This window comes from Helianthus annuus, chromosome 1 (genome assembly GCF_002127325.2).
Source record: "Helianthus annuus cultivar XRQ/B chromosome 1, HanXRQr2.0-SUNRISE, whole genome shotgun sequence".
Lineage (NCBI taxonomy): Eukaryota > Viridiplantae > Streptophyta > Magnoliopsida > Asterales > Asteraceae > Helianthus > Helianthus annuus.
In genome coordinates, this window is record NC_035433.2 from 81,190,545 (window position 1) to 81,204,545 (window position 14,001).

At 34.5% G+C, this 14,001-nt stretch overlaps 1 protein-coding gene across 1 annotated transcript; it reads right to left on the reverse strand.

Annotated features, from left to right (window-relative positions):
- Nucleotides 1–1,797: 1,797 nt before the first annotated feature.
- On the reverse strand, nucleotides 1,798–11,704 carry LOC110870139 (putative UPF0481 protein At3g02645). Its single transcript, XM_022119342.2, has 3 exons — nucleotides 11,564–11,704; nucleotides 7,263–8,560; nucleotides 1,798–2,022 (listed from the first exon to the last, which is right to left on the reverse strand). The coding sequence occupies exons 1-2, from the start codon at nucleotides 11,694–11,696 to the stop codon at nucleotides 7,284–7,286; spliced, it is 1,410 nt and encodes a 469-aa protein (XP_021975034.1). The 5' UTR covers nucleotides 11,697–11,704; the 3' UTR covers nucleotides 1,798–2,022; nucleotides 7,263–7,283.
- Nucleotides 11,705–14,001: the final 2,297 nt, after the last annotated feature.

The window sequence follows — 14,001 nt, forward strand, 5'->3', positions numbered from 1 at the left end:
TAAACAAACGCAATGTTTGCTATACTACTCCATTACTGAACTTATTTTCTGTGAACTCGCTCAACTAGTTTGTTGATTATTTGCTGCATGCCTTGCAGGACCTTAGGTACATTATGGAGCTTGCACAGGGAGGAGCAGGTCGTTGTGGGCAAAGGATCGTGAATGATAATTCAACACTTATGATAAAACATACATACTATTGTTTGGGTTAATTAAATGCTTCCGCTATACTTAACTATATTACATGTTCAATATGATTGGTGGTTAGGATCCTGGTCATGTCACGCCTCCAAGCGGTGATACTCCGCGTGTGGATTTTGGGGGTGTGACACCACCGTCGTTTGACACCAAATCTAACCAGAATCTGAACACGGGTAAGTTTCTTTGTTATTTTGATGATTTTGGTTGATATTATAGGAGAAAAAAGGGTAATAAAGTTGTTAAATAGGTTTGAAATTTTGTGTGTTTTGACGTTGTTTAGATGATTTTTAGGGTGATTATGTTGTTTATATATTTTTAGGGTGATTACAACTTGCGTTATGATTTCTAGGGCTTGAATAGTTGAAAATTAAAATTAAAATTAAAATTGAAACTTATATTATGGAGCGATGAACTTATGCTATATAGAGAAAGAATTGCTTAAGAAATTAACTTTAAATGATGTTTTGGATAGATTCAAAAAATGAAAACCCGTAGGGCGTTGACCTTTTAATTATGTTTGTAACAAGGTTTGACATGTTTTTGATAATTATATAAATTTAGTTTGATGTTCGTTTGTTTTACATGACCCGACCCGACTCGATACGAACCGATTTTTTTACTTATATACCTAGGGGCCTAAAATTTTTAAAAATGTTCCGCACCACATTGAAAAATTCCTGGGTCCGCCACTGGTAGCCCGGTGTTCACGTTTAAGTGGCGATCAAAGTTTTGGACTTAACTCCGAAGATTACCATCGATATTTTCCACTGTGCAGAAATGATATTCCCAGTAAGAAGGTTTCCATTTGGTGTGTTCTTTTCTTCTAATTACACAATTGTTGTAGTTTTGGCAATTCAAGAAACGATTTGAGAGAGTATGTAAAGGGATTGTAATTGAAAAATGATGTTGAGTAAAAAGCCCTTTATAAAAGTAGAAATAAAAATATTTTTCACTAAGTGATCGCAGTTTTCTTATGAATTACTCTCTCTGTATATGAATTACTCTCTCTGTATATATAAAATATGATTGAATAAATAATAGATAAAAAAGAGTCGAGTCTAAGAAGAGCTAGAGCTTAAAAAACTATTAAGTATTCAAGCTCGAACTTTAAACTTGGAGCTCGAGATACAACAAACTCAGTTGTTTAGCTCGATCTCCGCTCATTTTACATCTCTCTTCATGTTATTTTGAAAAACCCTCGATCCATATATTTAGTTTGTTTGACCAAAGTCAAAGTCTACTTGCATATTCAAGAATCAAGACCGCCTAAAGTTGGATAAGTCCATATAATCATGGCCTAAGTCTGAAAAGAAATAAGCAGCTGAATTTTGCTGCCATAAAAGAACAAAAACATAAATAACTCATACCATGGTATCAAATGGATTATCCTAGTGCTATTAAGGTGTGTTGATATGGTATTCCTTCACATATCATTGAGGATTCAAGTTTCATGACGAACATAATGTATAAGAGTAAAATTATAGAGCTTGTGGTTAGCTATTAAAAATATAGTTATGGGTCCCAAAATTCTTTTTGGATAATTTTTCAAATCTTAAAATTGAGGGATCGGAAGCACCCAGTTCCCTTATCCACTGCTACAGCCCAACCAACGTCAATTATTCATAAGGCTAAAACTTAGGTTTAGTACAATGCTTTCAAAACAAAATTAAGAACATTTGAAAAGTCGACGACACGTATGGTGTAAAAGACAAACATCAAAATATAATTCAAGTATAACATTACACAAATACATGATACGATGTAATTAAGCATCCATCCAAATGTGCAAATGGAGATGAAAACTGGTAGTCCACGCATGACCTAAACATGTACAACAAACTCGTTAGCGTAATGCTAAGTACACATCCATATGATAACTACAGTGTTTAAAAACTATTACAAAGGACCATTTAGCGTTCAAATATTGGGTCCATATGTTGTAAGGTTATGAGCCATACAGTACTTCATTGTGACCTCTACTTCATACATCATGTAGTTAGCCTAAGGAAGGTGTAGAACAGGCAAAAGCATAGGTTCTACGTACCCCCACAGTATGTTTATGATCAATCAGGGCTTTATTAATAAATTTTCAACACATCCCCTGATTTTGTAGCAAAAATCCACAATTATCACCAAGTATCAAATATTTTCACACAATCTAATATACTGCATATATAGATGTGGATAAGGTCAGAAACAAGCTCAATAAATGATATATTGTATATGGTATATAAAGGTGGATAAGGTCAGAAACAAGCTCAATAAAACATATGCTACACGATTTCTACATAAAAACATTTGTGAAAACGACAATTGTTAAAGTACTTACACTTGTTTTCCCCATTTGAAAAAAAAATACTAAGTACTTATACATGAATATTCATGCAACATCATTCAGGAAATAATCATTTGAAATGTGCATTCGTTGTTGCTAAAACTTCAACTGTTCATTACAAATATTCTAAGTCTAAAAAATGAAAAAAAAAAAAAAAAAAAACAGTGCAAAAAAAAATTAAAATTTTGTTTTTTGAAAGTTTGCAACTTTTTCTGTATGTTTTTTATGTGTACAAATGTGTACATGAATCCTTAACTATACATATATCTATATACATGTTTAAAATTGAAACACAAGTATAGTAAATCTATATTTGATAATGTACATATATGTAAAATTGTGTATAAATTTCTATATATATGTATATAAAGGAAGATTATGATGTTTTTTTTTCTGGTGTAGATACGTGTAAATACATGTTTAAAGCTATCATACATATATGTTTCATAATATACACATATGTATAATTTAAAAATTAACAATACACACATATGTATATATTAATAAAAATTATTATTATTATTTTATTTTTTAGGCATAGAGAAAATGTGTGTTCTAGAATAATTCTCACGGTTCTCAATTAGCATGTGTTTTTCTTAGGATCCATACCCTATATATATTGGAGGGATCATGTGAATACTATTTTTATTAAGAGAACTAAACAACTTTATATTATATATATGCAATATATATACGGAGATGGTTCAAATGAAAACCACTTTTATTGTGAAAACTCGAAAACTAACTAAAAAAAGCCTAAAAAACACACCAAAATTTTTTTTTTCAATTTTTTTTTTATAAAAATCGCAGCTTTTTTTATATAAAAAGAATTTTCAAAAAAAAAATTGTAGTACACATGTGTAATAATACACATGTGTAGTACACATACACATTTGTAGTATTAAACATGTGCACTACAAATTTTTTTTTTTTTTGAAATTTTTTTATATATGAAAAATGGCGAAAATTGGTATGCAAAAAAAATGTATGTTTTTTTTGCCTTTTTAATTAGTTTTCGAGTTTTCACAATAACTAGTGGTTTTCATTTGAACCTTCCTCATATATATATATACTTCATATATTCAACAAATGATATATGCAATATATACCATACATGTTATATATTTTTTTAGTTCGCTCACGAACAATATTTTCTTTTTCATGATCCTATCGCGACACATACACATATATAGGCTCCACCAAATTGATGTTGAGATTTCCCATAATTCACATTATGTTCTATGAAGGTTGTGTGGACCTTACAAGTAGTTATTTTTTACATATGTCCAAATAATGTAAGAATGACCAAGTCTTTGTCTTTCATATCAAAATATATTTGAGGTTTGCATCGAAAGTTTTATCAACATATATCTTAATCCATTGAATTTGTGTATTCAAAGTTTAGTTTATGAAAGACATGGGAGGCGTATAATTTCGTTTAAGGGAACCTAGTGGCTACATGTACATTGGCGTAGCTTAACACATGACAGGAAGCCAAATCTAGTGATGTAGTGGGTCGTACATGAAATTGAGTTTTTCACACAACCTAATGTTGATGATTTAGAAAAGGTTGGATCATAACCCTTCCCAACAACCATAGTTAGGCAGGATAAGGGTGAAGGCAAACTTGTGAGTGTTGTAGGATGTTTTCTCGGTTCTAGTTCTACTGAAGATACTGATAAGAGAAAGTTGGGGAAAGTTTTTATTTGCGAACAGGAATTAGGATGGATTAACAACCTTTTATTGATCTATTGTTAATTTGGGCATCAAGGCTCTTCAGGAAATAGTAATTGGAGGATTAGTGCTAGGACTAGGAAAAGGAAGACATCAAGGATCTAGGGTAAGACAATGCTTAATCCCAATCTCTAGACTGGCGGGTCCCCCTTATATGTGGAACTCGATTCTGTCCTGGGGTGCATTAAATCCTTCCCCTAACACTGTTGCTCAAGCCGGACAATGAGATTATACCTATTGTCGTAGGCACTATTTGGAGGAGGTTGGTTTCTATGGTGGCTATGAAGAAGGTAGGGAAAGAGATGGCCATTTATTTTGGTGATTTTCAATTCAGGGTAGGGATTCCTAGTGGGGAGGAGGTTGTGCTCCGTAGCGCGGACATGGTTTTAAATAAGTTCCACTCGGATGGGTTGTTGGCTATGTTTACGATTGATTTCTCTAATGCCTTCAACCTTGTGGATAGGACGGCTTTCCTTCGGGAGGTTTAGTCTCGATGTCCGTCCATCTCTCCATGGGTCAACTTTCTTCACAGACAGCGGGCTAGGTTATATGTCGGGGATAGTTGTATTGGGGTCCACTACTAGGGTTCAACAAGGGAACTTGCACCCTCTCGTTCATCAGATGCTATTGAAGTGACTAAAGCTTTGGATATCATCAGGGGACCATGTTTGGGGCTTAAGCATAACATCAAGAAAACTGAGGTCTTTTGGCCATCATGTAATGGGGTGAAAGTGAAGGAAGGCTTGTTACCCGGTGGGATTAGGAGGCCAGAGTTGGGTATGAAACTCCTCGGGAGGGGGGTGTTAGTCGGGACACCGATTTTATCAGCAATTTGGCAGTTTGGCTGTAAGAAGGGCTTCATTTGGTGTGGACCTTATGCGATTTCTACCTCATTTGGGAGACCCTCAATGCAAGCTCCTTTTTCTTGGCTTTTGTATGGGGGTTGCTAAGCTATTGTTCGGCCTAGGAACCTGCCAGCCCATGTTTGTTAAGGAAGTTGTTACTGTTTTCGACAAAGGCCTCCGACATGCGATCGAGGATATTGTGGTTTGTGAGGGCCCATTTATCGGTGGTTTTCAATGGAGGTTGGCATCCTTGCCAATTCGTTTTGGGGGTTTAGGCCTTTATTCGATGGGTGATGTATCAACATACCCTTTCGTGGCCCCAAGTGCTCAATCTTAGAGTTTACAAGACCAAATTCTGTGAGACAGTGGTATTGATGGGTTAGACTCCGATTATGGGTGTGCGTTGTGTAGTTTGCACAAGTCCCTTTCTGATCTTGATCTTGGCGGGTTCGCTAATAAGGACACCCCCGAAGGCCCAGAATACTTTAGTGAGTGGCTTATATTGTAAAACCGTCCAGAGAGTTTGGGAGAGAAGTTTGGCCTATCCCCATGCTTGAAAGTGGTGTTAGAGTGTCTACGGGGCCCTCATGCTCAATATTTTCTAACCGTTATCCCCATTGAAGGGCTAGGCGAACACACATCACCCATGGAATATCAGACCATCCTTAAATACCTGTTAATGATTCCTTTATTCCAGGATGGTCCTTGCCCAGTTTGTTGTAAGGTTTGCTTGGATAACTTTGGGGAGCATGTGATTCATTGCAAGGAGTTGCCAGGCTTTAAATACAGACATGACTTGGTCAGAGATGTCCTATGTGATGTGCTTAAGCGGGCAGGGAACTCCGCTAAAAAAAAACTCCTATGAATTTTCTTACAGACCCGATTGAAGGGAGGTCCACTCTTCGCCCAACGGATGTTCTCGTGTTTGGTTTGCTAGGTAGTAAACACACTTGTGTGGACCTTACTGGAGTGTCCTCCCTTGTCGGCCTTAGGGAAAATGGGTTCATGGCTGGCCAGACTGTGTTGAAGGCAGAATCAGGGAAAGTTGCTAAGCATGCAAAGAAACCAAGGTTTTGTTTCGGTAGGATTCGATTTACTATTCAAAACCGGGTTGCGGCGTAGCTTGTTGCCCGTTTATCTGCCATTCTACCGCAATTTTTTGTACTTTTATATGGAATGAAATATAAAGTTTTCATTATTATGGTTCTGGCGGTTCTATCATCGGTTGTGAATGGTGAGCAACATGTGAGATGGGCATCAAGGCTCTAAAGTCAATGTCAATTGGTGGATTATTGTTCAGATTAGAATAATTGCAACATAGATTTAGAAGTTATGATTAGACCATGCTTCATTCTAATATGTTTTTAGGATTTCAACAGGTCGGTTGTTGTATTAACAATGTGTGGAGGTGTGTAGCTAGTGTTGTGTGTGAGATACTTGTAAGGGACGTATGTGAAAAGTTTTTGGTTGAATTGGTGTTTATAAAAGAATTGCATTTAGGGGTAGGGGTGGTCATCACTCTTCACCCACTCAATACTTCCAATCATGTTTCGCCACGTCATCGAGCTTTATTCCATCACTGGTGATGGATTTTAGTGGAAATGTCCATCACTCACAACACCCAACAATAAACCCTCACAACCCAACAATTTCCCTCAACTTCCTCACTTTCTTCACACGTGATATATTCAACGCGTTGTAAAATCGACGCGTTATAGTTGTGAGTGGCGGTGGTGTTTTGTTAAACATCACGCGTTATATATCAACATCACGGGCTAAAACATCACCGTCCTGGGTGGCCTTAGCTCCAATAAAAATTATAAAGTGTTTAGTTTATAAGCTTATAAAATGATTTAAAATCACCCTTTTAACAAACACCCACCCCAATTCCCAAGTTTCTCACTTACTCTCCCTAAAATTGATCAACCCTATTACCCTCTCCCTTGCCATCCACGTTGTGAAACTGAAGATAGTCACTATCCACAATATACCTAACTCCCATTCATGTTTATCTCTAACCAATTAAACACGTCTTAATTAAACGGACTAAATTTTGGATGCAATTTCTGTGAATTTTCTAAACGATAATAACTCTTAACTAGTCTAAATGTGACATATATAAGAAAAGAAAAGTAGATAAAACTTACAGTGTAGTTCTACTTGTTTCTTTAAGTAGACTTAATGGTAAAGATGGTCTGAACTACGGTTACAGCAAATAGAATGGTTCCAGCAACTAGAGCAATCATATTCCATGGACTGTTAAAGTAAGTCCTTTTCATGTTTGCTATATTTTTTGGCCAGTAAGCATCACAGTACTTGTTCAATTTTACCCACTGTTCTTTGTAAAAGAAATCCAACAACAAAGTTCCTTTGCATATGCTGTTGATCATATTAGCAGCTTCATCATTAGAACCAATAGTGTTGACAAGGACACCCGAGTCTACCAGCTTCGCAACATCTTCTTGAGTATCCACTAGCATATCCATGGCAAGGGCATATGATGTAACATAACCATGAGTTCGACCTGACTGCTCGTAGGCAATGAGATTTCTTAAAACGATCTCAGTGGAATCATCCATCTTTAATACTGGAATTCTAAGAGTAGGCTTACTCAAAGACCCAAAAAAACAAGGGAACATATATGCTTCCACTTCCATCCCCATAAGCCATGTTGGATCTTTGTTAGGTTTGAAGTTCACCCCTGCCCTATCTAGATTCACAACCGAAGGGATTGTTGTGATGGGATCTGTTGTTGTGATTATGTTATCTGGTGGCTTGTAACATTGATGTAGAAGGCTAAGAATATGATGAGTATTATTAACCGATATATTATCCATATTTATACCTTCTGTAAAGATGTTGAGATAAGCTAGAACTGGATAGATAAGTATAAGAAGGGAGGCATTAGGACTGAATTCCAATACAGTGCACTGAAATATTTCATCAAGAATAAAGAAAGGGATCTGGTTTTCCAGCAATATCAAATCAATCAATATGACACTCAATTGCGATATTCCTTCTTCAAATGCTATTTGATCGTTCGAATACCTGAACAAAAATTCAAGTATGAAACACGCATCCATAATCATCATGTCGGCAATTTCAGCATCACTATAGGCCTTTTTCCAAACATAACAAGCCTTGATTTGTTCCATTGAAGCGTACACCTTCTCTACACATAATTTCAGTATTTCCTCTTGTGGGGAATTGGCACGTCGCATTAGGCCAATGAGATAACTTGTTTTCCGCACTTCAAATGCTTGTACATTCTCATCTTCTCTATGCAAAGGTCCAATAGAGACCACCTGAGGGTTGAAAGAACTTGGGCTCATATCACGTAGTGTACGAGGTGCCATGTAATTTGATGGTGAAAATTGGTTTATATGGCTCTCCTCTTTTTTGACACGATCAAGAAGACGTTGAACGACACTGTCTTGAGTCATGTCTGCATCCACCAACGGATTAATAAACCGTTCCGTATTCTAGTACTGTTAAAAGTTTTTATTCAAAATTAGAAAAAAAAAAAAAACAGAAAACATAATCTATATCTATACTATATAATAAAAGAAATCAATGGAGGAACATTTATCATTATTCTACACTATCCTTAATTATAAATAATTATTATTTAATTTAAATTATTAAAATTAATATATAATTCAAACATTTAAGAAATTATGGATACGGATAAAGTTCCATAAGATATCTGACTTTAATAATATATAATCTAACTTATAATAAAAGACTCCAAATAATGCCATATGGCATTCTCTCCTTCAACCTTATAATTTTATTTATATTTTTTGATAAATTTCTTTTAATATTAATATTAATATTATTAATAACCAATATATACATATCACTTATTTTTATCCTTATTTTTATCAAAAATTAATAAGTAATTTCAATGTTGCAATTTAGACCCTTTGTTTTTTTACTCTTAACCCAAAATTTTTCATCTTTTACAATTTAATCCCAACTCTTTTTTATTTTCAATTTTGGTTCACCATACTTTTCATCTTTCCCAAGTTTTTCGTTTCGTTCTAAATTTTGTGAGTTAACGCACTGCAACGTGCGTGTGGGGTTCAACATTTTTTCGTATATTTTTTCCCGTTTGACTAGCCCGTCGCGTCACATCTATTTTTCTGCGTTTGACAAGTTCGTCCAACACGCGGTTCCTGGATGGACTTAGTTATTTTTTCTATGTTTTACGTTTCGGTTTAATTTCTCAGCAACGAGCGTGTGTGATTCAAAGATTTTACGTCTGCTTTTCGCTCGGCGTTATTTTTCCCGTTTTTATTTATTTTGTTTTTACGAGCTTTTCCAGTGTTGGTGGTCGCTAACAATGGTATAGTATTGCTACCATTTAACACAGTTTTATGACAAACGCTGCAACGCAGGGGTTTAGTACTAGTATCATATATATATATATATATATATATATATATATATATATATATATATATATATATATATATATATATATACGAATAAAATAATTCATCATACTCGTATGTTTTTTGCTTGCATAATAACACACGTGGTTAAATAATAATAAACTATATCTAGATATTCAAAATAGATGGACTTTGATTTAAAAAATAAGTTATAAGACGTTTGAAAGTAAGTACTACTAAATGTACAAAAAATGTTAAAAGTTAAAGGATAAAAGTATAAGAAAAAACAAAAACAAAAAAAAAAAGAAAAAGAAAACTCAAGAAAGATAAAAAAAAAGAGTCAAAAGTTGAAATCGTCTTTGGTAATTGTATTATAGTTAGCTAATATTCTAATACATGGGAAATTTTACTATGTTTGCACTGATCACATTATAGAAATAAACACTATTATCTTAAGCTTAATTTAATTATTCGTATGATGTTTACCATGTGTGATCTTTCTTGAAATGAGCAGAAAATATGACTTAGTGTTTCAAATTAATAAAATACTAACAACTATTTAAAATGCAAGAAGAATAATAACCAAATTTATCATACTTATAAATTTATCCAAAAACAACTATTCTTTAAAGATGCAACTTACGTTCAGATATTTAAAATTTAAAGTTATATAATTTAATAATTACCGATAATTTATATTTATCTAATTAATTTAAATATTAATTTGGAGTTAATTACTGTTTTCGTCCCTATGGTTTGTCAAAAATCACTATTTCAGTCCATTAGTTTAAAAATTACGATTTCAGTCCATGTGGTTTCACTTTTGTAACCATTTCAGTCCATGTGGTTTCACTTTCATAACCATTTCATATTTTGTTAAGTAGAGAGACTGAAATGGTTACGAGGTGGACTAAAATGGTTACGAAAGTGAAATCACAGGGACTGAAATCGCAATTTTTAAACTAATTAACCAAAATATTGATTTTTGACAAACCACGGGGACGAAAACAGTAATTAACTCATTTGTACCTATAAGTTTATCTAATTGGCTAATTGCTATATGCATAATCTGGACATTTCAACATTTTTTTAGAACTAATAAATTAAGGCCACTATTATGTAAATAAAACTTGGGTTATTAAATGTATGTTCACATTTCTATTAAAACTCGTGACAAAGTCGATGATACAGTTTATCTTCTAATCGATGGTTCAAATGATTTCATATTTATAAACATGACAAACATCACAAGTTTTGATCATACATGACACAAAATTTTGTTTGGATATCAGAAAAACGTCTTAAAAATATTGTTTTATCATTGTTAAATCTTCGTTTTTAACTATTTGATTTTTCATTTACTTAACCCGTGTAATACACGGGGTTATAACCTAGTTAACCTATAAGTTAAACCCACTTACAATCTCTGTATAACATGCCATAACCCGTTTAAAACTTTATGACAACCTATTAATGAACCATCGACCCGTTTAAAATGTTTACAACTTTATTACAATCTGCGAACCAATCAGTGACGAAGCTTGAGATTTCCGACCGAGGGGCGTATATACCAAAAATTTCAATAAAATCGGCGGGGGGGGGGGGGTGGGTCAAAAACGTATATACCAAAAAATTTCTATACGAAAACTATATACTCTTCACTAACGAGCGAAAAGTCGGGGTCGGCCGCCCCCACAAAGCTACGCCCTTGGAACCAATTCAGATTAACGGATTACATGGGTCGTGTTTAGGTCACATGGTTTTAATTTCTAATTGTGTCAGAATTAAGATTGATATCTTTAACATAAATAAGTATATGGGTAATGTTTGGGTTCATCATTGTAGCATGCCAACCCACCTTCCGCTTGTCACCCCTAAGATATTCCACAATTATGACATGATGTTGATTAAAATTGTTTATTTTTTCACAAGAATTTTACCCCAAATAATATAACAAGTATCATAACTCTTTAAGTTTTAACTAGTGATAAGAAAATTAGCTACAGATTTTTGACCATTTTGAAAATCACGGAATCAGTTAACAAGTTTACCAGGTGCCATATGCATTGATGGTGAAAAGCGGTTCGTATGGTTTTCTTCATCTTCTACACAATCAAGAAGACTTTGCATGGTTTCTTGACCAATCGAGTCTACTTCTCCAAGCTCCAAATCGCCTCTTTCCATGGTGAATGTTCTTTCTTCAGTGATTCCGAGTTGGGCCAATGTATATGTATATAAAAGTATTGTTGATAGCTATATTATGATTTTTCATTGAGTAAATTTCTGTTTTTGTCCCTGAGGTTTGCCAATTTTAACTAGTTTAGTCCAAAAATCTAATTTATAACAAATCCAGCCCTGAAGTTTCTATTTCTTAACGCTTTTCATCCCTAAGGTTTGCATTTCTTAGCGTTTTTCATCCCTAAGAATTAAATGAAAAAGTACCCTTATGGATGAAAAGCGTTAATAAATGCAAACTTCAGGGCTGTATTTGTTATAAATTAGATTTTTGAACTAAACTAGTTAAAATTGACAAACCTCAGGGACGAAAACAGAAATTTACTCTTTTTCATTTCATTAGATGACTAAGGGGCTGTTTGGTAGCCTCTGAATGGTCATTAAGAGCATGTGTAATGGGGCTGTATATGGCGCCCTTTTCCTTCATAACGCCCTCATAGCGCCCCGAACACCACTACGGGGGGCGTTATGGGGTAAAAATTTTCTCCTCCCGTTATATATTTCGCGGCGCCATGCTTGTTGTTTCTTTTCTCTCCACTCACACAGACATATATATATACATATATATGTATAGTTTAAAGGTTTATTAATTAATTGGGTAATGATTAGGCGGGGGCTTTATGACTACGGGCTTAAATGCATAAGGCCCCATAACGCCCACACGCTGACGTGGCGCGCCACGTGTCGCATAACGCCCACAAAGGGGCGTTATGACTACGGATGGCCTAAGAGGCTATCTCTTAATGGAACCATTAAGAATTTTACCAATGAGAATGTAGAAGAATATGACACGTGATGATTACCATTCAGAGGTTACATCTTAACCATTCAGACTTGAGGTTACCTCTTATTCATTTAGAGGTTTAAACCATTAAGAGGTAGCATCTGAATGGTTATTAAAATGCTACCAAACAGCCCTTAAGAGGAGAAATAAAAAATTACAATAGCAGTTAGCATATTCTGAATCATTTCATTAGTTGACTAAGAGGGGAAATAAAAAATTACAATAGCAGTTAGCATATTTAATATCACAAAATAACAATTTTAAATAGCATATTTAATACCACTTGTGGCCTAGTGGTTTGGGTTCTTTAATGGAGATCCAAGTTTAATCTTTATTTGTGTCAATTTGATGGATTGGATAATGATGGATAAAGTCTAGTCTTCTTGCAGAGGTGTCAGGTTCTATCCTGAGCACACCCGGGTTTTCGTCCCACCGTGTGTTACACCAGAGAGTTTTGCTCTTGTGGTGGCACAACGATTGTCAACTGGCAGCTGGCAGTATGGTTTTCCGGGGGAACGCACAAGCCAACCTCTGAAGCCAGCGTAAACCCGGTTAAGACAACATAGTCTGGCCGAACTGGCGCAACGATACTCTCCAATTTGAAGAGTGCAGTAGCTTAATACAAGAAACTCACCGTTCAAAAAAAATAAGAGAAGACAGGCTGCCGTTGACTTTTCCAACCCAAAGAAAAAACTCAAAATCACAAATGCATGGAATTAACTAGAGGTAGCAACTATATGATTTTAACAATTGCAATCAAGTTTAGCGTTTAATCGAGTTTCAAGAGAGAAAATGTCAATGGGTGGTGGTGTAGATCTGAACAGCTCCGTTTACTTGGAGATACATAAGGGCACAAGAGTACTTAGACCACTGCCACAACACCATTGTCCTCCACGTCAGCACTACATCAGTTTTCTCCACTTATCATCTACTTACATCAATTTGCTAAATCACAGGAAATACATCACGCTTCATATGCATTACATGCCACAACCAGTGTATAAATTAAGTTAAAAAAAAAACTTAACTAAAATAGTGATTGGTTAGATTTTGAAATGACCCACCTCTCCAGTATATAACTTCATTTGGCTATTGAATTTTAGATGTTAGAACCTAATCACTCGGGCACAAACGAACATGTTTATATTAAATTTATTTTAATAGTAATAGATATATTGTAGATACTTTTGTTATTTAAGTCTGATAAAAAAAATAATAAAAGTTGTTTTATTTCAAACCTATCGTAATCATAATATATTTGTATATACATATATCACGTACCATGAAAATGATGGCGCATCCACCGATAAATGGTAGTTTGAGAGTATTCACATTTATCATTTTTCATTCTATCTTCAAAATTTAGAAAAAAAAAAAAGCAAAAATATCATCACGTCCAATCCATTATCTTTATCAACCGCCCCTAAGATTTAACAAAAACTCACACACTCCCTCGAAATTTAAAAAAAT